Genomic DNA, 26,468 nt, shown 5'->3' on the forward strand with positions numbered 1-26,468 from the left:
GCAGACCTCCTGGTGAAGACCCCTCCGATGCCACCACGCTGGGACCAGTTGGGGTCCCCAACTCAATAACTCTGATTTCACTTGTGAATATTTAGACCAATTATATTAGGGACCAATTTCAATGGTGACAAAAATAAAAATACTGAAGTCTAAACCGGAAAGGTGGGGCTAAATTGATATAAATGTGAGGTGGCCCTTATAATACTGGAATATTTCAATGTAATGCTTGTTAAGTTATCTTTCAAAGGGAATCATTATATTAGTGTTCCCCATCTGACAGCTGAAGTTAATGTTTTAACAAACAACTCTGTCGCTGTATCATCGATTTATACAATATGATGCCTAACAGTGACATACAGCCTCTCAATTCATCAGTATTCAAGTTCAAGTATTCATTTGAAAGATTAACTTAAATTAACAAGCATTACATTGAAATATATACATAAAACGAAGAACTGTTATGTAATGAAAACCAACAAAAATCACATTCATTTGTCTAGGATCAGTCATATCCGTCTTTGTAAGACTATGGTTCACGTATAGTTCTATTGTCAGGACGTCAGGAGAAAAGACACAAGAATAAGTCACTGCGACAGAGTTCAATGACAGTGAGTTCACTTTTGACCATCACAGCATGACCGATATAAGCACTGAATGGACGTTTGCGGTCAGACAGATGCACTTTTACGCACTCCGTCTCCAGCCCTCACACTGCGCTCCTTTTACGCACACTGGATATTTGACTCCTCGGCAAGATGTCAAACGTCAGAACACCGCATTATTCTATAGTGTGAGGCTCGGTGTCATTCATTTTGGGCTCTTGCAGGGGGGGGGCAGTTTGTTTCTCCTCCTCGTGCAGGAAAAGCCACAAGCTCAACAATAGTTTCAGCGAGTTTTTTTTTTTTGGTTTCCTCTCAACATTAACTTTCTGTATATTTTTCAAATAGGGATTTCTAACTCCAGGATTAACTTGACCATCGTCGGTATTTGGTATCAGGGACACATCACAGGGAGATGGTGGCTGTGTCGTTCCTCTACGTGCTATGCACGTGGATGAGTTTCGTCTTTCCCTCGCAGGGAACCGGCTTTGTTTATCACTTTCCAGGAATCACTTTGCAGCGACAGCGCATCGGATCGGAACGCAGGGGCAGCACCGGACCGCCCGGTACCGGGTCCCGTTCCCAACTCAGGTGAGCGACTGTTCACACTGGAGATTTATCCTGCAGAACTCGCAAAGTACAACCAAGATTATTTGTCTTTAGAAAAATAATTGCTGTGGTTCTGTTTAAATTGTCACGTTTTTTTTTCTCCACATCATTTGAATCAATTATGTTTGTGTTATTTTTGCAATAGAAATATTAATGATTTGTATTTAGGAACTGGTGTCAGCATACTGTCTCCAGAACCGTGTCCTGTCAGGTACCCAACGGGACCGAAACCAGCGTGCAGAGAGTGTTTCAGGGCTGCCGATGGCCCGGACCATGCGGCAAAGTCATCAGGTACCCTCGGAGACCCCCCACCTGCTGCAACCTGTTTCTGTGTCTCTCTAATTAAAAATGTTAAAAGATCTTTAAGAAAAAAGTCCAAAATAGAAAAAAAAATGTATATTTGGCTGTTTGATGATGTCCATGCGTCACGTTGCCTGTTGCCTGTGCTGTTGTGCAGTTACAGGACCCTGATCCGGCCGTCCTTCAAGGTTACCTACAAGCAAGTGACTGCGCTGGAGTGGAGATGCTGCCCAGGGTTTGTGGGAGAAGAGTGTCGAGAGGGTGAGTTTCTTTTCTTTCCTCTTTCGCGTGACGTGAGGGTGAGTGTGGTCCCTCAAGAACTTGATGAATGAATGCCATTTGTTTTACACAAACCCATCTGCCTCTTTAGATCTTTACCCACACCGATGCCTTGTCTTATGTTTGGTGGTGTCGTTTGGTAGCTTGCCAATCTCGCCTCCATGCAACGGTTGGGATTTTGATATGGTCGTAAAGTTGTTCTGAATTACGATTGAAAGCCTGTTTCGGATTACTTTTGGGGGCACGCAACGTAGTAAAGCAGCAGTTGAAAGGGACCCTCTGCCCTGTTGCTTTTGATCCTTTTACAGCCGTGCAATTTGATACTTGTGTGTCTTAAAGGAGATTCAGAAACCTGGGTTGTCTCACTCTGCTGTAGGCGGCACAGAAGCAGTTTTTCTGAATATTTTCATGCCAATCCTATCAAAGGCTCAGAGGGAAGTCCAAGCAGAGCATCTTGTAAACTTAGAACTGGTCTTAATGTCATGATGGGCATCTCTGGTCTTGGATACCACAGACTGCAGATTCTCAGCCCAGCAAAGACCTTGAACCCACAGTCAGCACAAAGAAACCACCAGGAGGGAGATCTAATGTTGTTTTCTGCTATATAAAGTATATTTAAACTCTATACGTTTATTTATGTGTGTCCACCTCACTGAGAAACATTTTTTCCTATATTGTATTTTTAACTAACTTTAAGTGCTGTAAAACGATGCACGATCATTGGCTTTGTTCAAGATATTGAAAATGCTAGTGAGGTATTTTAGCGTTTTTTGATTTAACGGTTCGGCAATGCAGCAATTTGTGCGCCATTGAAGAACTCTGGCCTGGCCAGTTCACATTTGTCCAAGATTAACAGTTACCTCAATGAGAAAGTTGAGCTTTTTGGTCATAATTACCACACCTTGTTCCATTTTGCCATTTTGTTGCTCTTGGAGGGCGAAGATTTACCACAAGAAAAGAATACACACATTAACACTAATGGAAAAAAAACACAGACAAAGCCTTTGGAAACCATTACATGCTATATAGGCGGTGGATATTATTCCACAGAAAGACAAACACGTACCCTACATCCGCCAAGTATGTACTGCCAGAGATTATGCTTCAAATGGGACTAAAGTGGTTGCAGTAGTGTGAAGGAGTAATCTTGCTGTTTGTTTAACGTTTGCTGAAATGGTTTTGCGAGTTCTAATGGCTATGGAGGAGGAGGGAAATTGCCTCCATATGGAGAGACCGAACAGAAGGCCGCATTGGACTCGACCAGGAGACCTGCGAGACGGGCTGATGTCACAGACAGTCTGCTTCACATGGAGGAGAGGAGACCGAGCTGGCAGTGGGTCCGGGTTCAGGAAAGAGACGACGCCGAGGGGAGAAAGTTAGGACCAGTGCAGGAGAAACGACAACGTGTTAGAATTGGCAGTGCGGAAACGGCTGTGCAGCAAGAGAGTAAAAGCAAAATGAAATGCTTCTGTCCCACAAGCCAGACAGACAGCGGCAAAGCAGAGGGCCGGATCTGTGGGAAAGTGCCCCCACTGAGATAAATGAGCATGACCCTCTTCCACAGCTCTTTGTATAACGTACGTGACTGTGCCCGGATCAGACGACAGCTCAGAAGGGGGAGGCTGGTTCCCCTCATGTAGATTAACCTCTGTACAACGGAAAAAAGTTCCTAATGGAGATCAGGGATTCCTTGGCAATGATGGTTGACAACACCACCAGGAGAGCTTTTTAAAATGATGCCCCAGCTTTGTACTTAATGGTTCGAGGAACTTATAGGTCGGTCGTTTTCAGTTCATTTCACCCTCATGGCTTTGATTTAACAGCTGTTACCAACGAATACAGATGTTCATTTTTTATATCAACTATATTTACAAAACAGCAACCTCCTCAAAATCGACACATATCATTTCAGATATTGTATCACCGTGACGTATCAGTGGACACATTTTGTTCCCAGACTATATGCTAAACTAAGCTAATCTGCTGTTGATGCTTCTCGTTGTTACGATGCTGCTCATGTTACCATGAGTGATGGTAACATTCTCGTCCAAAATCTTGACCTTTTTTCTTAAAAAGTGGAACATTTTTCATTATGCATCCATCCCTGTTGTCTTGATGTCACTCACTAAATTGTACACGCAGCTCTTCAAAATAACTTCTACAGTGGAGGCTTTGAGCCAGCTGCTTTATCGGAGTGAGAGAGGACAGCCTTAACCAATGAAGATGACATCACCTCTGGCCTGAGTTGGTTGTGGTTCTGGCTCCACTTCAGAGGCCACCGAGGCCCTCGGAGACGTAAAGACAGGCCACATGAAGGCTGTGGAGTCAAAGGGAAGTCTGTGTAAGCGGAGGAGGAGTTGGTTTCTCTCACCTCTGCACCTGTTGTTTTCATTTGAAAAGAGTCGTTTTCGGCATTGCTTTTTTTTCTTTCTTTCTTTCAATTTTTCATTCTAAAAAAACTCAGAACACGTCCTTTTTATGATGGAGGCCATGTTTTAGTTTGCTGTGACGTAAGAAGGGCATATATGAAGGCCAGATCTGCAGTGGTTTCATTCACACATTATCCTGTTTTGTTGGGTTTAGGATTCAAGTCTTCCTGTCTCTTCCCTGAAAATAACCCCAAATGGAGGCTTCCTAGTTTTAACAATGTAAAGAGTGTAATTTATTCTGTGATTCAACAATCGGATGATCAACAGCTGACCCATTAACTGAGGAAATAATTATAACAATAACACATTTAACCCTTAAGCATGCACACATATTTTAAAGCAGTGCTTTAACGTTTGAGAAGCAATTGCCTTCACAAGTCCTCAAAAGTGTCCACTGGATAAATTGTGCCTCTTGTTTTGTTTACACTCCCAATGCACGCTGTGATGTCACCGGCCGCGCTGGTCACAAAGCTCGAATATTTCTGCGTTTGCTATAATGGAAAGTGGCTGTTTTCTGAATACATTTTGTTGACATCCTGAGCCGTCATGGTTTTTGACAGTGGGGTTTGTGCTGGCCGTGCAGCGCATCTCAAGATTTACATTTTGCTTTCAGCAGAGTTGTGCTAACACATGACGGCATGGAACACATTTGGGAGAAATGTGCTCATAATTTCCCTGCAGTTGGCCCCTACAACCCCCCCCCCCCCCTCCCCTCACAGCAGCACCCATCTGCACACATGTTCGCATTAACAGTAGGGATTGTGGGTAACGTCTGCGCGTGAGGGAGCTTCACCCAGGACCTCCCCCGATGAGACAATGCAAAGAGCTCTGGAAAAGAAGTTTAATGCTGTGTGTGACAGCGCAGACTCGTATGTCAGGGATTCCACATGCCTTTCATTAAAGAAGTGAAAAGGTAGCTGAAGGTTGTGATGTTAAATTATACTCATTTGTAAATGCTGGAGCTTTGATGTTGCTTGAGTGACTGTTTTTCCCCTTGCAGCTGAATGAAGAGGGATCGTGTTAAACGCCACCGTTGCAGGGATTATCCAGAACACTCGCTACTTGAAACCTTTTGAATTCTTCCACTTTTACCGTCTACTCTCATCCCTTTTGTTCATTTGCCCTTGTGTTGCCTTTGCTTTTTCCTGCCATTGCTGGGCTCGTTATCTCCTACAGTCCCTGCTGCTTTCCACTTATCTAACTTCCGATGTCCTTTAGATCTGCCGCTCTCCTCTGCTTTGAGCGATGTGATAAAGCAGAACCATATCCCACATGTGCTCCTCCACTCTGCAACCTCTGCAGAGGGTGGAAGATATGACTGATGTCTCTGTTACATCCCCAACTGAGCTCAGATGAAGGTCAAACACTAGCCTTTGACCTGCTGGGGGCTACGGGACAGCTCAGCTTTTCCTGGTGCTGGCCTGATATGCCTGATGGATGGCGCCTTGTTCATGCTCCTTCTGTAGTTTCTCATTTCTGTCATCGGCTTATCCTTGGCTTTCCTCCATCCATTTGTCCCTCTATCTGTCTGTCTGCTACTCCACGCATCTGTTTATTTGAAGCGAAGCAGGTAAAGTTCATGGATTCTGGAAATAGGTTACTAAGGTTAAGCAAAACCATGTGTCCATGAAGGTTAATGATTGCAGGTCTTTGCTGTCTCAAGACGGGCCAGGAGCCCTGCCTGTTAATGAATAAAGATATAACCATGGTAGACCAATCAAACAATTCCCTACTTCCTAAACACAAAGTCCAGCTGAGACTTAAGGAAATGTCAGCAGTTTTTCATGTAATTGCTCATACCCAAAATAAAAAACAGATTTTGACCTGATAAATGCATCAGATGGAAAGCGTGCAATTGGATGGCAATTCATCCAATAGTTAGCGGAAAAGTCAGGAGATCTCCAAAGTCAGTGAGATTCATCAACCTCCTATCAACAATGTTTAAAACAGATTTCAAGACATATTATATTTTTTTCCATTTCATCAGAGAGCGCCGCATCTGAACCCAAAGAGCGCTGCCCTTATTTCAGCCGATCACCGCCCTTCATCACCGGATTCCCACAGCATCGCCTCACAGCTTGGTGATGACTGTATGTCTGTGCACCGGCATGGCCGTCCATCTCTACCTGTGACTGATGTGCAGCCACTGGTTCTGAAGTCCATTATTTAGCGATTGACTGTATCTTGTTGTGCACAAGATAATGGCGCCATGCATCAAATTGAACAGGAAAGTTCATTACGTGCCAAGTACCTCTTAGTCTCTGAATTCTCCAGAGCTTCAGTTTTAAGAAGTGCTGCGTGACCTGTCAGCTGGCCTCACGGTGAAAAATGCTACATGTTCCCACAGTGGACTAAAGTTAACCGTCCCCCGCCGTCAAAGTGGGTGAGTGATTTAGTGAGTGAGAGAATGTATGATAGTAGGAGTGTGTGGCTGTCTGTGCAATGTGTGTGTCCGTGTGTGTGTGTGTTCTGCGCCAGCAATAGCTGACCATTTGTTGGCTGGGGCCGACACACAACAGGCTCCTGGGACACAGCCAGTTCTTGGAGGCCGACTGTGGTCTACACACACACACACACACACACACACACACACACACACACACACACACACACACACACACACACACACACACACACACACACACACACACGCACACAGCTCACAGACTGGGCACACATTTTTTTGTGTTTATTGGGGACGTGACAGCAACTCTTCAGATGGTCCAGAAGATGTTTCAATACATCCCCCTTCCATGCTGCTCACTAATGCAGACAGAGTGTTTAGTTCCAATGAAAAAGACTGTTCACAGCTATGTGCGTCATGGTTTATTTTGTGATTTACTGTCAGTATATATGTGTGTGTGTGTGTGTGTTTCTGCGCAGAGAAAACTGTGAGATTTCTTTGATCCTCATCCAGGCTTAATGTAGGAAATGTAGCTGTCTCAACAGTCTGACTTGCACTTCTGCCAAATGATCCTGTGCTGTCTTGTACTGTAGATCACACCATGAATGAAGGGATGATTCATCAAACAAGTCAATGTTTTTGCAGTTCGCTGAGATGAAATATGCTCTTTGTTTTAGTTTGATCTTTGAATTAAGATCAATGTTCCAAGAGATTTTAATCTTGTTTACACTCTTGAGCTTCGCCTGGAGGTCTGCTAGAGTCTCTTTTTTTTCATCGACAGATCTAACGATTATCTCACAAGAATAACGTCAGCTTTCCTTCTGTATCATGTTATTTATTAATACTTTTACATTTTACATGGTGCAATTACCCAGACATCTGAGCTAATCTGACTTTGGTTAAAAGCATTCCATTTGATTTAGTGTCTGTGGTTTTGATACAGCATTAGTTATGCCTTATATGTCAAGAAAAACTATTAAAATTGACATAATATTCCAATAGCATCAGGCAAGATGTCACAAGTTCAACCTGCTCAAACTTACAAATCATTCCTTCCAATCTCTTGAGTAGAAAAAGTTCCCAATTATCTCTGTTTATTTGGCTTCACCAAAGACAACACAATTCTGAATCTTTCCCATGAGCTGAGAGCAATTCAAGAAAAATCAGCCTGTCTTATGTCGCCATGGTATAATTGTGGATCCAAACAGACTACAGCTGCAGTACCGTTATAAACAGCAGCCCAACCACAGCGGTTGGTTTTCTAAACCTAATTAAATTTCAGGAATCCTGCCCGCTACCCAAAACAAAAACAAAAAGGAAAGGAAACACAGTTGTTTTGCTGTGGTTCATATTTTTGGTAGAGTGGCTCCGTTATGGCGTTTTCTTGTCGTGTGTTTGTAGGAAATATTGTGTGAAGGCTGGTTTTCTTTCTGCCACATTTTGGACAACAGTTGCGGATGAAACCAGTTAGCTCATTAGTAGTGGACGCAGCGTAGCCCTAGGAAGCATAAAAACATTATGAACAATGCAGAGAAGCAGCTACCAGATGTGATGAATTGCATGTGAAAAAAAAGCTACGTTTTCACTCTCTCCAAATACATTTAAATGGTTAAATTGGTTAAAGTGAGGATAAACTAGAAGGGGACTAAGAGTGCACAGCTACGCTAGTGGTCCTGTGAGGCACAACTTAAGCATCAGTGTGCTAACATTTACAATGCTAACATGCTGATATATAGTAGGCATAGAGAACCTACAAGACATTTTAATAGACGAGAAGTTAAATCACCTAAATCACGAGTGTCAGGAGGATTCATGGATTCATCTTCTGGGCACCATGAATTACTGCTCCAATTTCCCTGAAAATTCCCCCAAGAATTGTTTAGGTATTTAATTGAATAATGTCCACCACATAAAAGCGCCAAAGAAAAATACAAGGCACAATCAAAATCTGGTAACTATGAAAAGTTTGTACAAAGTTCATTGAATGGTTGTATTTCAGCCTGATTCACAATGCTTGATCTCACATAGAACATTGATGTTCCCAGATGGAATAAATATGTACATATAACCGTATCAGAGAAAGGGTGCGTCAGAGGGTGGAGACTTCCATCTGGGCTGATGATAAACAACTGGAGGAGATGAAGGCGTCTCGACGCATCGCTCCTCTCACGTTATGGAGCACACGGTTGCCCTCAATCATGCTCTTGTGCTGTGTGCGGCCTGCGGGTCCTTTGTTGTAGCCGCTGAAGAAACCTCAGTTACAGTCACAACAAGCTCATACGGGGTCGTTTTGTACTCAACGGCTGTGCAGCTTTCCGTATTTGTGTTGATGAATCCTAAGGAATGTGTTTTGGGGTCAAGTGGTTGATGGTTGTTTCCTTTCGTTGCTGCGCTCCAGGGCGAGATTGGAGATTGTGTTTGTTTGAAATAAGGCGAGAATACACACCCTGGCAGACTGATACACCACTGGACTGGATGTATGTGATTGTAGACACGCACACAAACACACACACATTCACTCTGTCCTACTTCAGTGAAGCAGAAAGCTGCTGCCATTAGCACGCTGTGTTTCGCGGTCAGAGACCCTGATTAAGGCAAACGGGTCATTTTCGTTGCAAGTTATTTATGAGCACCAGTTGTTCCTCTTCTGTGTTTCCCTGCTATGACCACAATGTGGGTGGGTCCCGTCCGCGGGACTGACAGCTGACATTCCAGACTTCTTATGAGCCTTAGACTGGAGGAAGGCTCACATTTAGAGCAAATACTGTGTTTTTCTATAAAAATGTGTTTTGGATTTTAAATCACAGCTCGAGTAGAGCTAAACTTGCGGCAAAGAGAGACGTGTATAGGTCTTTGTGGTTTAGTGGTAGCTAGAAAGGTTTAATTTCACACAAGGGTTCAAAACAGACTAAAGAATACGTAGAGTGTAACTGAGAAAGACAAATTTCAATCAGCCATATACAGTATATACACACAATGCGTATATGCATGTGCTTCTGGAAGGATACGTCTGGAAAAATCTACAAAGAGTTCAAGTGTTTTTCAGCTTTCAGTCTTTTAACTTAATAGAGCACCAGAAGATGCATTGGGAAATGTTTAGAAAAGGGAGGGCACTTTCATGTGTGGCAGGGGATTCATTTAAAGCAGTCTGGAGAACAGTAAAAACCTATTTCTCATCAAGAAAAGGCCCTCAGTGCAGATCTTTAATGCCATCTTAATGTGAGTTAGAGTCAGGAAACAAACATGTGTTCACCAGGCTCGATTGTGACGGAGACTGAGAGACTTGCATGTGCGGTCTGATAATCTTTATTGAGAGTGGCATGTGCATGATTCAAAGATCTCTGCGTCCAGTTTGATGGTTCTTTTGTGTCTTAGCTCGACCAGCTCGGTGTGAGATAGAGAGAAACTGCTGATGCGGCCAGAATGAAGGGACGAAGGAGACAAGGCTAGAATGAGAGTAACAAGACAGATGCAGAAGAAAAAGTATCAAGGAAGAAACTAAACTCATCCTCATCTCTTTCTTTTTACAGAGTGCTTAAACTGCACCAGTTTCACTGACATGAACAGCCGAATAAATGCCATCGAATCAAAGGTAACAGAGATCACCACAAACTGGTCTTATTCCTACGAACTATCTGAAGAGGATTATAGTATTTGTACACGGATGACTTCGTCCACATCCCCCGAGTGTAAATGTATCTAAAATCTTCCGCTGTGGTTGCAGATCAAGCTTTTAGGAGAGGGACACGCATCGCTCCCCACGGGCGGCAGTTTGTCAGAGGGCTCAACGCACAATGAGGTGGTCGCTCCCCGACCCACCCCGATGGGACCGCCGTCACACCTGCCGCCAGGTGACCAACCATCAGGAAAAACGTGCTTTCCGAAAAACGGGCGGGGGGGATGTTGAAGAAATGTTCTTATGGCTCCAAGAAAAAGGCACCACAAAGCTAAACCGCTCTTGCAGTGATTGCAGTGTCGATGGGTTCGAATAGGATTATAGGAACAGTTTACCGCTGTTTTGGAATGACATACTGCACATAAGGCGATTTACACCCATTCATCATGTTAAATGATGAAATTGTGGGATCCGTGATTTATCTGGCAAGTTGCGACGCAACGATTACGAGGCTAAATGTGTCCTTTCCAGTTACACAGATTAAACGGATGATAGGTTAATGTCTTGAGCTGCTGTGGCTTGATGGATGTTTTCTAAAATAAATTATACATTTTATTCATTTTCCTCCTGTTTATTTTAGCAGCTAATATTTTGGTGAGTTGTGAAAGTGGTCCCCAATTTAGGAAAAGTTTTCTTTTAGCGAGAAAAAACCACAACAACGTCAAAAAATGTTTAGTTAGCTGAGACTGAGATATCTTGACTCTAATTGTCCTGTGATGAGTCAGTCTGCAAAAACCCCACATTTCCAAACATCAATTGTGGCTTTTTTTAGTCTTCTTTCAAACCTCACACCTAAAGCTTATGTTTTATAAGCTTATGTTTATAAGCTTATGTTTTATTGTTATGTTAAGTGAACATCTGACTCTGACTGGCTCTGTTTTTGTGGTCCTCCAGGGCCCATGGGACCACCAGGGCCTCCAGGTTCTGCTGGACCTCCGGGTCCGGCTGGAAGACAAGGCCTCCCTGGACCCACCGGTAGAATACTTGTCTGACCTGCTTATTTAAATATGCTCTGAAAAAAAAACCATGATTGATTGATTAATTGTGTCTTGTGTTTTACCTTGGTGCTCAGGTCCAAAAGGGGACAGAGGTCTAGCAGGGGAAACAGGACTGCCCGGCCCACCCGGCCAACCGGGACCACCGGGACCGAGCTCCTCTCCTGCACAAGAGCGCGGTGACGTTTTTCACAATCAAGGTTAGCAGACTATTTAGACTCCAATTCCCTCATTTACAGTAACTTTGAGTGGGAGTTTCCCAGAAGGCCTTGAATAAGAACATAATAGAAGTTGATCTTACACACATGGTGGAATTCACAAAAACAATTGTAAAACCATTCATGCATTTAGTTTTTGGTTCGGTCCGAGTTGCGGCCAAAACCACAGGTCTATTTTGAAGAATCATGTGCTTTGAAACACGTTTATCTCGTGCTTTCTACTCTGTTGTCTTTGCAATCATTGTGTCAGGCAGAACACAAACGCAGGCCAGATGTGTTGCCATGTATGGAAGTCGGTTTAAAAGGGGCACAGGTGGACGCACAGAGCACATTGTAGCTTTTACCAAGTGTTTAAGTGAGCAATATGTGTCTGTAGCTTTCAGCATAATGGAGAGAGTATTGTTCCTCTGCGGCCCACGCCTGGTTTAGATTTAGTTTAATACTTTCCGTGTGTGTTGCTTCCTCTGAGCCACTGTTTACAGCACCCCCAGTTAACACCATCCCTGACAATGGAGCCAAAAACCAAATGTCAGCTAAATCATTTGCACTGGACTGGCTCAGGTTTTTGTTTTTCAAAAAGACAACATTAATTGGAAAGAATATATTAAGATATTTTTCATTCACTAATACAGCTTTGCCTCCACTGTCTACACCTCAAAAATACATATAGAACACAAAATTTCTCATTTTAAATTTTAACTTGTCATATCCTTTGAAATACGTCAGTGCAAATATCACATCACTCACGTTTAAAACCTTTGTTCCGCCACAGGGAGGCAGCAGAAGTCCATGTTATAATCATTACCTCATGGAGACTTCTGGCTCTGATTAGGCCTTTGGCTGCGTCTGCGTCTGCGTCTCCAAGCCCAGAACTGTGGTCTGGAACTATGTAGATTTGGGTCTGTGGGACCGTCTAAACTGAGGGGGGCCAACTGGCTGTAAATCAGGCCTAATTTGTTAGCTGTCGGCACAACAGTCTGCGTTTGGGGGAACAGGCCGCGGCCCAGAGCCAAAATCTGGGCTCGCTGTGAACGAAGGAGGAGATAGTCTGCCACTCATGTGGAGTTTCTCGGGGAGGCAGCCAGGTTTGAGAAGACTGTAACATTAGAAAATTAGTTCCAGAGGGAAATCTGCTCCTTCTAGACCCGTTCTGTGGGCTGCAGCCATAATGTAACAACGCTGTCTCAACACGGGGGAAGACTGACTCTGAGCATATGCTGAAGTGGAGAGGAAGTGTGGTGTGGTTGAAAACTAAATTTATACCTGGAAGCACATTTTAAAACGTTCTACATGCTGAGAACAAGGCACCACTTCCACAACCTACATCGTGTCCAAGGGTTTACTGCTCCTTTTGGCCTGCCAGCTGTTCCTGTCAATCACTGTCGCGCTGGATTTAATCCTGTTGATGAAACTCTTTAGTTTGACCTGTGACCCTTCGTGTCTGAAGGATCCCACCCGCGAGTTATGACCAGGATATATTCACCGCTGCAAAATAAATCTGTAACCGCAACTGAGGCTGATCTTGTATCCGGTTGTTGCACAAATGGATCACGAGTGACAACATTTGGTTTTGCCCGACAACATCTGCCAGGAAACTGTTCACAATATTTCTTGCTGTATGCCATTAGGGAAAATCCTGACAAATATATCTCTAAGCAGCTTAATATTGAAATAAATTAAGCTGTGTTAAATGTACTGAACTTAATTCAGACATCTCACAACAGTGACACTTACCTTCTTCATGTGTTTATGTGAATGTCGGTGCACGGCCTCAAGGACTGAGAGGACCCGCAGGATTACCAGGCCTGCCGGGGCGAGATGTGAGTATCTGAATCTGTTGATCAATAAACAGTGTGCATGTATGACTGGCGTCTTTGATACACGCCTATCTGTCGTGACAAAATAAGGGCGAGGAGGGCGTCCAAGGCACGCGGGGAGATCCTGGGCGCAAAGGAGATCCAGGAGAACGGGTGAGTCTGCGGTCAAAGCCTTCTGTTATTAGATTAGCAGGTCGGCTGAACATATTTTAGTCTGATGAACCATCAAAATAGTTTTGGTCCTGTGTTTTGTAAATGGTCTCAGCTGCAATGCAATCTCCAATACGTTAAAGGTGGACAAGCTTTTCTTCAAAGACTCACTCGGAGCTGTGACTAATCCTCTTCTCTCGGCCTCCCTTTCCCGTCCAAGGCCGGGCCTCACTAATCAGGGCTGCCATGTCGAGTTCCCTCTTTTATCCGGTTCTCCAGAGGGCCTGTGTCTTTAAACTTGATCCCCTTCCTCTCTATCGTGATTTAAGATTGGCGATCTGCTGAAGAGGTGGATTAGCACAGAGGGACATAAGAATGCAGGCCGGTGAAATGTGTGAGCGAGCAGGAGTCCTAATTGTTTCTCTCTGTTCTTTTTCTACCAGGGCAGTCCAGGTGTAGCAGGCGAACGGGGCCTACCTGTGAGTATGAGGTCCTTGCGTCCCGCAAATGTATACACACACAGGTTATTTCACTCTGTTTTCACAGGGAGCATCTGGGCCAAAGGGAGAGCCAGGAGAAGGCTTGATTGAGGTAAGAGACATCCATCTGTTTTCTTCCTAAACTCATCTGAAATATCGTGCTAAACTCTGGTGGTGTTATCCAGGGTGAGGCTGTGCAGCAGCTCAGGGAGGCCCTGAAGATCCTGGCCGAGAGGGTCCTGATCCTGGAACACATGATTGGCGTTCATGGTGAGGAGGAAAACATAGATTGAGGAGAATGTTTATCCAGGTCTCATCTTGGTAAAGTATGCTTAATCGTTTTCCTAGCAAAGGCGTGGATGAGAACATTGATACCACGCTCCGGTTTAAGGCTACAGCCGGCAGCTATGGCTAGCTTAGCTTAGCTTAAAAAAACAGCTAGCCTGACCTCTAAAGCTTGGATATGGAGTTCTTCAATCTTTACAGAAAACAATGACAAACCTGCTGCTTTGTAGGTTGTGTGATGGACTATTTCGTAGCTCTGAGCAGTTGCCAGGCAACTGGGAGGTCACCGCTCCCCGGCATGATGTAGTTTGTCACATAAATGTTTCTTTTACTGTGTTTTTCCCAATGGATCGATCACACAAGATATATTGTGTTAAGTAGAGACATAAAGTTGCCGGTAGGAGGATTTTGTTTCTTTTTGGACAGAGCCGAGCCAAATGTTTCCTCTTATCTCCAGTTTGTAGCTTTAACAATGTGACTACTGAGTGGTATTGGTTGACTCATCTAACTCTGCGGAAAACGTTTGCGTACTTCCCCCAATGTCTGATTATTTCTAAACAGCCGGATTTGGCGAAGAATGTATTTTTAGTTTTTATGTGTTTTATGTCCTTACACAGAGAACACTGAAGGGTCTGGATTTGGCAGCATTTTGGACCCCCTGTCTTTCTCTTCCATGAAGACCAAGCGCCTTCAACCTGTTCAAAGCATTCTTCAAGCTCCAGTAATGGGGGAGAGACAAAGACGAGCTCCCCTTTAAGGGTTTAGCCTAATCTTGTATTTATGTGTGTAATTGTGACGGATGTGGCAACTTTTGCCTGATTGGACAAACACCTTTTTGTTTACATCATGTTTCTCATCATATCTTTTATTGTATGGCCCGTAATTGTCTTTATTAATAGATGTAAAAACGAAGAGATGTTGAGCATTTTATCCATATGAGAGGTTTTATTGAGCCTTTTTGACAGTGTTGCTGTGTGCTCTTAGTCTATATAACCTTATCAGACGCGCTTGTATAATGTTTTACCATAAAATGTATTATCATAAAATGTTATGAGGGTTTTGGCATCATTCATTCCTCAGATAACAGACTGCCCAGTAACTATGTCAGTCTCCTTGGCTGATGTTGCAAAGCTCCTCACACTGCAATGTGAGTTCCCAAGAGCTTGACCCAAAATATAGTATTTAGTGTCAAACACATTCTTCTATTGACCTCAGGGGTCATCCTGTGTTGGCCTGTCCACCGTATTTCTTCTTTTCTCCCCTTTCGGTCTCTCTTCAGTTGATCTGCCTTGTTAAAACTGAGGTAAGACATTACAGACTGCCAAGAATATCTGCTTAAAATAAAGTTTGGTAAAATAGCATCTGGGGAACGCACATCTGGAAAGCAAAAGGAGGAGACGCTAAGACAGTTTTGGCCCGGAAACGACAAACCCTGCTCAGCTCCAGTGCACCTTTATGCGCCCCGGCTGATGGAGCACCAAACGGGATTACATTCACTTCTTCAAGAACTGCCTCTGAGATTTGTCTCCAAGCTGATGTGATTATTGTACAATATGTCTCAGAGAGAGAGAGATGTGTTGGTCTCTGAACAAAGCTCGGACCATTCCCGCTTCCAGCTTTCTTATCTCCATTACAAAGTTCATGTGAATTTGGGAGCTTAGCTCATTCGTTATCTTGAGAAAAGTTGGATGAAAAGATTGACACCACGTTGCTGTATGTATGCGACATTGATCCAGAGCCAGCTAGCATGTTAGCACAAAGACAGTAAACAAAGGGTCTCGCTTTGACAATAGGTAACAAGCTACCAGCACCCTGAAGCTCACCAAGGAATATCTGATATAATCTGTGTAAAGACTAAACATAACATGCTTCTGAACGATAATCTGACTTTTTTAGAGTGGTGTGTTCTCGACTATTTATTTGCTCTGTGTAGTTTCCAGGTGTTAAAACTGTCAAAGAATGAGATGGAAAAAGTAACATCTAAATAAAATACAACATTAACACTGGTGAGCCAATTAAACTACATTTAGAAACTGTTGTCTGGTTCTGCTCGTTTATTAACATTTTGAACACTATTACATTATTATATATTTTTAATTTATTATTAAGGGAAGATATTTGAGGGGAAAAACATCTGCTCTGTTTCTGTGAATTAAAGAAGTTCTTGAGAAGCTTTGAAGCAAACATGTCCCTTTTGTTTGGTTAATTCAAGTTTTATTTTAGTTTGGATTTGAGATATCAGGAGCTGCGCTTGTCTTTAAGTAATATAGATTTTATTGTTATTATTTCACTTCAGGACCTTAGAGTTGTTCAGACAAGAAGCCTCATCCACAGGATGACTTGAACCAAATAAGATGATGCATCTGAAATACATCCAGACTGTCTCCGAGTGAAGAAGAAGATAATTAGACAATCATGTTTAAACTAGACAGACAGGACTCCGGCTCTCGAGTATGTGACGCCGTCCCCCCTGATTTCGAAGTATCAGAATTCAGAGCAGATGTTTTTAACCTGAAAGCATCTATCTGTTATTTTTCAGACCAATTATCAAATGTTACAGCGCCTACCTTGTTAGATACTGTTTTGTGCATCTTGTGCGTGTTGCCTTATCTTTTATACTAAACAATGTTTAGCTGTGTCTTGTTGTTTCTTTTGCGAGACACTGTGCTCAGCAGATATTTATCTGTAATAATTATTGAGGTGAGAATAAAGTCACAACAAAGGGTTTGATTTCCTGGAGTCACCTCCTCGCTGCACATAATTACATCTACAATGTACACCACATCCTCACAGCGTGGGGAGACCATTTACAGGCACAGGCTTCTGACTCATGTCCTCCTTTCACTGTTGGTCTCTGTCCTCTGTTGCCAAGGTTACCAGTGACATCCACAGGGAAGTTTATCAACATATCCGATTTACCTGCAAGCAAACAAGTAGTGTTTTTTCGTTGCACTTTTCTTTTCTTTCTTTTCTGTCTTGTGATGATGAGAGCTGTCAGGCCCACATGATATTACATGTACAGACGGATACTGAGCTGGCTTTTGCCATTTCAATTAGTTCATCAGAACAGGGAGATAAGTGCGGTTATGTATCATTGTCAAATATTCCACTCCGGCCTCTTTACGCACCCTTTCATCTGTGCTTTGCCTGCCTGTTTCTGTCTTACCACCAACCTCCCCTCCTCCTCCTCCTCCTCCTCCCCTGTCTCTGCCCCCTTGTTGTTCCTGTCTACTGAACAGAGACATGTTGATATGAGGCCCGCTTGCACGGCCACAAGGGAACAAGTCTCTGGTGCTTTTGATCAGCTGCAAGATCAGACATGTCCACGGCTCCCCCGTGTACACTCCAGTGACTGATCATGCAGTATAATGGGCAGGCACAGGCAAACCAAAGATGTACACCCACACACGTTCTCTCTGCAGATCACATAAGCATGAGGACACACACACACACGCGCACGCGCAAACATACATACAAACACACACACGGCACACATGTGTTGCCACTGCTCACAGTGGGGTGGCTTGTTTACCGGACAAGAGAGAGAGAGAGAGAGATGGTGTGTGTGATTTCCCCTTTCTTGCCCTCTTTTTTTGCCTTTGACAGTAAGATGGATGATTGCAATCACAGGAGCCATCAGTGAGACAGAGCGGAGGTCTATGGGGCAGTGAGACACAGCCATGGGAAACCAGCCGTCAGATTACTGCGCCCCGCTGCCATGGGAACACTGCACTGTTTATTTGTCTGGGGGGTTTTGTTGTTTCATATGCACCCCCCCCCCCTCCCTCTGTGCGGGCCCGTTGAGGTACAGAGCACGGGAGTGAGTTTCATTATAAAATACGTGTAGGCTGTGTGAGGGACAGAGACAGGGGAGCGTTTGGGTTTTATAACGCAGGCCTGCTATAAGTCAATATGTTCTTCAAACTAGTATAAATGTCACGGATTTCATAGTGATTAGACGGGTCTCTTTGATCCCTTGAGAGAATGAGGGGAAGACTTTTCTTTCCTCAGCCTCAGTCAACGGATGTTTTTAAGAGAAACATCTGCTGCAGTATAAATGAGATTAGTGTGTCTCCCGCCAGGGGCCATGTAGGTTATGAATGGCACTGTTTCTACAGAGGGGGTCTGGAAGAGAGCTGCGAAGGATCTTTGTAATAAGCTGTAGCTGGTAGTTAAGGGGTTTAAATCAGATTAAATTGCCTAAGATTCTGGGTATTCATCAGCGCTCACCTTCAACTGGTTCAGCGGTATCGCCACCGCCGGTGCCTTTGGATCACTATCTCATGTTGATCTGTCCAATATTTCACCTTGTTGCCAAGCAACAACTAACTTCACCCTCGGTAAACTTGTCAGCCTGTGACACGAGATGATATTTCATCCTGCATAAGAGCCACCGGAAAGAAAAATGACTTTTCCCATCTCTTTGACTTTGAATTAACTGATCTTGACCAAGATATTCGTTATCTACATCCTAGAATTTGTGGTAGTGATTTACGTGTTTTTTGCAGACCTATTGTGCAAAGTAATTCATAGTTATCTGATTGATAAATTCCTGTGAGGGGCATCACCAGCCATGAAGTCATTTCTGGGGTGTCCGTGCAGTTTGTGAAGAGAATCACAGGTTTACCTCAAGACAAAACAGAAAAACGGAGGTAAAGCTGTGAGTAAAAAGTGGAAATGATGATGTATGCTGCGTCATCGATTCTGGAACAAACTGAGTTTCAAATGATATGCTCAGATTAAATACAAAAAATGAGGAACGTCTTGCACACACCAAGATTACAGTTTATTGTATAATTGTGAAACGTCTGTTTTTATACAACGATTTCTTCAAACTAAGATTTTTTTCTTTGGGAGACAGTAAAAAAACGTTAAACTTCACTGAAGCAAATTAGTTTCACTTAAAACAAATATTTAAATATGAATTACCTGGCATAGCCAAGTAACTAAAATGAAACATATAATCTATTTCCATACGCTCATGTATCTTAATTTGTAGCACTGTGCGTGAGAACTGCAAACATAAAACTGATAATAGATAAAGACTAAATGGAATTTTAAATATTTAAATCTAATTAGCATTTAGAAAAAAATCTAATTGAGTTCCATATTTCTGAAACACAAGATAAAGATAAAAAACGTTACGACTAGGTCAACTGTCCACCACCTGTTCCAGTCCAGACAATGGACAATATGCTGTGTGTGCTTCCCACGGTAAAAAAGGTACTTAACTTTGAAAGAGGACATGTCAAAGACGCTTCAGGACATGTAGTGGATCTATATTCCAGAGTATAAAGAGTGATTCCACTCTCAGTAACTGGATATGCTTGTAACCCCCTCGTGCACATGAATGGGATTGTGACAGAATGAGGGGCCTGGCTGCTCCGTCCGTCTGAAAGCATCATTGCTGATAGACGTCAGCGGTTTCAACAGCTGCTGAGGCATCAGCTCACCGTGAGGAGCAACAGTGTTCGTTGCCCTTGTGCCTGCGGGAAATGTCTTATTTGACACTGTAAAGTGTCGATTCTGTGTCAGGACACTAACTCGGTGGTGACAATTGATATGATCCGCATCACAGCTTCCTGAAGCGTTCCTCCTCTTTCACTCTCAAACCTGTTCTCCCCGTTTGCTGTGGCCTTATATGAATACATAAGATAAGAGCGTGGAAGTGTCAGCGTTTAATGAAACATGTGAAGGATATGTGTTAATACAGCGTCTTAAACAGGTTGGGCCAGAGGTGTGAACTGCACTGAAAAGACAAGGTACCCGTGAAAATATGATCACACACATCTCAATGCGTTTAGTAACTCAACCAGATTGTTGGATTAAAATCATTTATTGAAAATTATATTAATGACGTCCTCTTGTCAAAACAATGGGTTTCATTCGACCTTTCAAGCCCTCAAATATTGAAATATTTGTTATTGTTCGGCATACTGAAGTTGAAAGTGAGGATTTTGACATGTGGGCTAATTGACGGATATATAGAAACATTGTTCACCGTGATGCAACATCTGAAGAAACTCTGAAAAGCTCATTTCCTAACTGTGGATTAGTGGAAAACATGAGAAACGTAATGTAAAAGTTAACTTGCGTGAACAATGAATACAAAGTTCAGAGCTTTGCAAAATAACTGTAGGCTAAGTTGTGGCTGCTGGTTGTCAGGTGAGCACGTGAGACGATTGTGGCTGTTTATTCACACGTGAAACCATCTTGTCAAGTCTTTGACCACATCGGTCCTGCCTCTGGTCCTCCTCACCGCCCTGCAGGCCGCGCAGTAGTGATCGGACCAGAAGCTGGGCTGGTACACGCTGTAAGCCTCTCTCCAGTCCAGGTGCTTCCTCAGGCGGGCCGGCTCGCGCCTCAGCATCAGCAGGTACCGAGCCAGCCCTCGCACTGAGGCGAAGTCGTCCACGTGGATGAAGGCCTCGGGGGGCAGGAAGCGCTCGTAGTTCTGCCTGGATGGACCCAGGACCACCGGGACGGCACCTGCCCGCACCGCGTTCCACAGCTTCTCCGTGATGTAGTCGGTGTGCTGCGAGTTCTCCAGCGCCAGGTAGAACTGGTACCGCCCGACCAGCCGCACCACGCTGCCGCCGACGCCGTCCCCCGGTACCGGCTGGCCCGAGCGCCCGAACACATCCACCTGCACGTACCGGCGCAGCTGGTGGTAGAAGGACACGCGCGCGTGGGACTCGGACCAGTTGCTGATGACCCAGGCCAGGAGGCGCGGCCGGACGAGGCGCGAGCGCGAGGCTGCGCGGAGCGGTTGCGCAAAGCGGTTCGGTACAACGTCGGTTCCGCCTTTGCGGGGCACCAGATATCCGTACGGCAGGAAGATGTCGGAGTCCGCGCGGTAGCTCAGCGTGAGGTTAAACACGTCCTCGAATTGCCACAGTCTGGGCGTGTGCGTGGGGGACTCGTAGTTCATCCAGATCCACTTTTGTGCAAATGGCCGCGGTTCCGGCGGCAGGGCGTCGGCGCCGGTGGCAACGTCCCGGTGGTGAACGATCACGGCGTCGGCCCGCGGGTACGCGCTCCCTTCGTAGGTGAGCGTGCACCCGCCGATCCCAAAGCGCTCGAGGCAGTCCGGAAGCGCGCGGTGCCGACCGAAGGGCCGCCTCCATATCAGCAGCGTCACCTCGCCGCCGTCCTCCGCGGCGGGAGGTCGTAGGGCGAGCGGGTCCGGTAGGTAGAGCAGGCAGACCCCCAGGAGGAGCAGGAACCCCACGGTGACCGCGCTCACGTAGGAGCAGGTCCCCTTGAGAACAACTAGGCCCGCGCCACCTCGGCGCTGCCGGGACGTACCGGCGCGCCTGTCGGCCCGGGGAGCTGCGGCGGTGGAGCGGCCCGCTGCTCCCATCGACGCCCTTCACTCCGCCGCCGCCCCCCTCCCCCCCTCCCTCGCTCCCTCCCTACAAGTCCAAAAACCTCCACAGAACCAGTTTGCCCAGAACCCAGTCCAGCAGACTCGCACCTAACTTTGCACGTTAAACTTTCGGTGGTAATGCAGCTGGAGCACACACGCCATTGTCGCCAGCGGACACACCTTAGTGTCCCGTTCTCGTCACTGTGTCAAGTGTCGGATAAGGACAGCAGTAAAAAAAATAAAAAAAGTGAAATTGTTCGACAATGCAGCCACAAACCGCAGCATTACGGTGTTGCCGGAGGAGCATGTCCTCATCTGCGCATTAGTCAAAACTGTGCAATAGACAAACTTTTGCACCAGTGCCGCAAGCTCACACATTTCGACGTGGCAGCGTTGGCCCGGCTTCTTGTTACCGGTGAATGGGGCTTTTGTATCGGCCTGATGACGGTCGGTCTGCCTCCCGGACCTTTCCAGTTTGGGTAAACAGCAGGGCGCGGTATCCTGCTGATGAAGTAGGCAGAGGTGCGTTTATGAAGCACAAGGCACATTTTTCATTGCGCTTGTAAATCACTTTGTTTGTATAGAAGCATATAGTTTAAGGTGGATATGTAGTTCGTGGAATTTACACCATTGGGCGCTCCTTTTTAGAGGGGAAAAATATATTAGAGTAATTAGTGAAAAATCCCCCCCTCCATCACCTTATATCGCATTAATCATTTCGTACATGTCAAGATAACCAACCGGATACACACGTTATGCGCATCTTCCACCACTAGGTGTCTCCCCACACAAGCACAATGCCACACTGCTGTGTCGTGTACTGCCATTGGGATTCTTTTTTCATGCATGTTTCATTTTTCAGAATTTTTGGATGAATAAACATTTCAGCTAGAAATTAGGCAGGCAGCAGCAAGCCTTTGAAAATGTTTGTCCTGGATGTTTTATTTATTAGATATGACCCACCGTTGCAACACCCGCCCACCAGAAAACCTAATAAATGACTCAGTTTTAATTTGTTGATCTAACCTAAACAAATAGAAGAATACAGAAATGTCTAAGTCCTTAGACAATGTCCCGTTCCTCTCTGAATAGGGATCGACTGTCCAGGTTGTTGTCCTGTGAATGCATTTTGATCAAAACTCATGAAAAAATGATGAGGCGGCGGGGGTTGGAAATCCTGCACTGTGTGTTGTGTCTGATCTCTGGTGGGCAGGAAAGACACGGCGCGGCCGGGACAACATTATTCCTCCCCACGGACTACAGAGCTTGTCATGAAGTCTTGAGTGTGAGTGGAAAAAAATGGCAGACAGGGAGGGGAGGAGATGAAGCAAAAAGCATGTGTGTCTCCACTGGGTCCTCCTCCTTCCTGTTCCATCCATTCACTTTTCTTCACCGTGGAGCAAAAACATTTTTTGTGTGTACTTGTGTTCGTGCATATGTGTGTGACTAGTTATCCCCATAAGATGTTTTGTATTCTTTCTGCATTATTTATCCTCCCCTTCATCTGAACAGTTCTATTTTCAGCCGATCGTTTAATGTCCTGCCTGGGGTTATCCTGTGTTATGGAGACGTGAGGCTCCAGCGTTATACACACATGTATGTCTTTCCACAGAAATTGCAGAGGTGGCTGAGGTCAGGAAATGACACATAGGCATGAGTTTTGTTTGTCTTCCTCTAGTTTTGTTTATTCTAATCCGTTTTTTAGTCCGCACAAAAACAAGCAGATGTTGCTGGAAATGTGCTATAATTAAAGTTGCACTGATTGGTGATATGGAGACATTTTGTTCAGCTCAAATTATAGGCAGCGTCATGCACAACGCCTGGCTTTTATGTGCTCCATTTCTTTCCACGTCTCTCCTGCTAGAAAATACCTTACTTTGTCATCAAGCTCTTTCATTTGCTGTTGCACCTTTTTGTGGTATTACTGGTCAAAAAAACCTCGACATGTTCGGGAGGCTTAAACCAGCCTTTTCCACGCTCGTGTTGACGGCCTCCTTCCTGTTTGTCATCGGGACTAACACCGTGTATTGGTATGTGTTTGTGTAAATCATACCAGCTCAGATTGAAGCATTCAGCTTTTTTGATGGGACCCCCAAGTCTTCACTCATCTTCCCTATTGATTTTCTCTTGCTTTCCTTTCCTGCAGTCCCAGGGGAGGGGATGTCTCAATTGGTATCGGCCGAGGAAAAGGGAGTGTGAGTCATGTACAAACAGATAGAAGTAGAGGGAAAGAGAGAGAGTGGAAAGAACGGAGAACGTAGGGGAGCGATCGGCAGGAGGGGCCTGCGAGCTCACTGATCACAGAGGCCCTTGCTGACCCCTGACCTTGATTGTGACCTCAGAGGTTACCCCGGAGGTCAGAGGTTGTGTGAAAGTGCCACGGCGGCGATTCACTCCACTGCTGGGTGATGATGATCTTATGCAGCCTCCCCAGCCTGTCTGACATGATCAGTGTTGCTCTCTGCCTGCAGCTCCCAAGGGCCACGCATCCATCTCTAACCCGGCCACACAAGGCCCACTAAAAGCACCTTGCAGGCAGAGTCAGTGAGCAGGAGGAGGAGGGACACAAACAGAGAAATGTGGGAAGCCAAAGGACAGAATGGCAATTTTATTTTCTGGCCTGTAGCCCCGTCAACAGCATAAGATCTCATTGTATAATGGCCCGACACAAAAAATGTGTTTGCATCTCTGTGTTTAAACTTTAACCAAACATACATGAACTGATGAGGCTCTTTAGAGGCTAAATCTGTGGGCGTCAACATGTTTCTCGGTCTGTAAATTTATGCTCTCTTTTTTTTTTCTTCTCCTCTCCAATTTTCGACGACAAGCGAGGGGAAAAAAACCCTCTCAAGTCATTCGTGCCAGACGAGCACGAGCCTCTGTAGCAGAAATATGATAATTTGTAGGTGGATTGATAATCAGACACTTAGTTGTTCCAACTAACCCCCTACTGCTTCAAAGTAATCCAGAGCCTAGTAAAGCTTCTGTCAAATCCTTGTGGAGATCCTGTGTGCTGAAATTCTGAGAGTTTGAGAGGAGCGCCTGGCAGTGCAGAATCAACCGGTTTGTAATAGTAGACTCTACATGGATCATTTTACAAAAATAATTGGTAACTTTACTGTCCACTACGTACAAAAATGAGTATTACTGGCCGTTGAGTGTGAAGCATAATTTGACTAAAAGTCAAGGATCTCAGGTCACATCACCTGACGAAACTAATGCTTGAACATAGAAGTCCATTGTATGTTTTACTCTTAAGTGTGTAAGGAATTTGAAGGTCTCACTTTTGCGAAGCCTACAATGTCTTCAATTTCTGATTATTTATTTTGGTTGGAAGATTATAAAAACTGTCGGAATGATTTCTTTGTTTGCAGTTAAATAGTAATGGAAGGAGTTATATTGTTGTAGTTTAAGGCCCTTTTGTGTGGGAGACACAAAGAAAATAACACCAATAGACTTTTCACCAAAAACATTTAATCATTGTGTTACCCAGTGAGTAAAGTTGACACGTGTTCTAAAGTCAACATTGTTAAACCGACATTTAAAACTAAGTCTCAACACAAAGTCCATGATTCACATTATCATTTAGTGATAAAATATTGTTGAAAACCTTTCATTTCAAAGTACTATCAGTCCCCCAAAAAAACACTTTGTTCCTCTTAGTTGTGTATTTTGTGTATTTTCTTTGTGTGACAGTAGGGTAAGTCTATACAAATAATGGACACACTGCAATGCTACTAAGCCTGTGGGGATTATCTCAGACCTGTATTTCTGGTTTGGCTTAATGATAGGTAGCATCACAAGTCGTGTTGGCCAAGCCAAGGAAGCACTGATTAACATGGCGGTGGGGAGGGAGGGAGGGAGGGAGGGAGGTGGGGGGGGGGGGGGAATGAGAGGATTTAACACAGGATTCATCGGATCTTATGCACGATGTGGTCTAAAGACTATTCATGATGTATCTAATAGAGGACACCAGTTGCTTATATTATTAAAGGGAGAATCATTGACATGAAAATAGTACAGTAATTGACATTGACACAAGTCATGCTGCTATTCTGTACTTTTTTTTTCTTAGTAACTCTTTTAAAGCAACTCTTTCTGTGGGCTTTATGTGATAATCAGTATTTCTTTATTAAAGGCATTTGCCTGTCACGGCCAGAGTCTAATTCCCTGGAGCATGTCAATAAATGAAGTATAAAATAAGGCAAAGCTACTGAGGCAACACATCAGTTGAGCACTGAGCACCATTCATGCTGCTGAAGGAAGGAGACACAAGCAGCTTCAAATCAAACCAAGTAATGACCTGAAAATCCAGCTCATTTAAAGCACAAAAATGCCCACCTTTGTATTCACACAAGTGCAGTGAAAGAGCCGTTATTATCCATGGCAAATTCTTGTGTTATTTATAGTGAACGCAATTAAAGTGCAATGACTGTGAAGAAATGGAAATGATTGTTGAGAAACAATAAACGGCATAAAATATTTATTTTAAAAGGCTGTACCCTTTAAACATTAAAGAAAAAAAGACTCCAGTGTGAATGCGGGCGTTGATTTTTCCACACAGCCAAGGCCTCGCAACACATTCGACAAGTCACATTTCAGAACCCACGAAATGCCGAAAATGAAAACAACGTGCAAAACAGATGTGTCGCCCTGATAAACTCGAGCAGCTCGGCTCCAGTTTGCAGAAAAAAACGGGAGGCTGCAGCTGAGGCGTGGTTTTGGTTTTAAGGTGCACAAAAGGCACAGTTTGACGCAGGAATTTAGGGCACTCCATGCAGACATACAGTGTAATTAGAAATTCTGTGTATATCCACAAAGCTGCGGGGGGTCAGAGGACATGGTCAGCAGTGGTGACG

At 44.4% G+C, this 26,468-nt stretch overlaps 2 protein-coding genes across 3 annotated transcripts; one reads left to right on the forward strand and one right to left on the reverse strand.

The window, feature by feature from the left end:
- The first annotated feature begins 13 nt into the window (after positions 1–13).
- col26a1 (collagen, type XXVI, alpha 1) lies at positions 14–15,286 on the forward strand. 2 transcript variants are annotated; one of them, XM_040188334.2, is made up of 13 exons: positions 14–1,190; positions 1,377–1,499; positions 1,666–1,769; positions 10,151–10,212; positions 10,345–10,471; positions 11,191–11,271; positions 11,369–11,491; positions 13,286–13,329; positions 13,417–13,479; positions 13,920–13,955; positions 14,023–14,067; positions 14,141–14,225; positions 14,858–15,286. In XM_040188334.2, exons 1-13 carry the CDS (start codon positions 1,015–1,017, stop codon positions 14,995–14,997), a joined length of 1,209 nt encoding a protein of 402 aa, XP_040044268.2. In that variant the 5' UTR covers positions 14–1,014; the 3' UTR covers positions 14,998–15,286. The 2 variants fall into 2 exon arrangements, with proteins under 2 accessions (XP_040044268.2, XP_040044277.2); XM_040188343.2 differs by having other exon boundaries at positions 629–1,190; positions 11,378–11,491.
- Positions 15,287–20,060: 4,774 nt separating this feature from the next.
- Positions 20,061–22,067, reverse strand: LOC120827853 (alpha-(1,3)-fucosyltransferase 4). The gene has a single exon (XM_040190992.2). It carries the CDS (start codon positions 21,601–21,603, stop codon positions 20,437–20,439), a length of 1,167 nt encoding a protein of 388 aa, XP_040046926.2. The 5' UTR covers positions 21,604–22,067; the 3' UTR covers positions 20,061–20,436.
- Between the last annotated feature and the right edge of the window lie 4,401 nt (positions 22,068–26,468).

This window comes from Gasterosteus aculeatus, chromosome 1 (genome assembly GCF_964276395.1).
Source record: "Gasterosteus aculeatus chromosome 1, fGasAcu3.hap1.1, whole genome shotgun sequence".
Classification (NCBI taxonomy): domain Eukaryota; kingdom Metazoa; phylum Chordata; class Actinopteri; order Perciformes; family Gasterosteidae; genus Gasterosteus; species Gasterosteus aculeatus.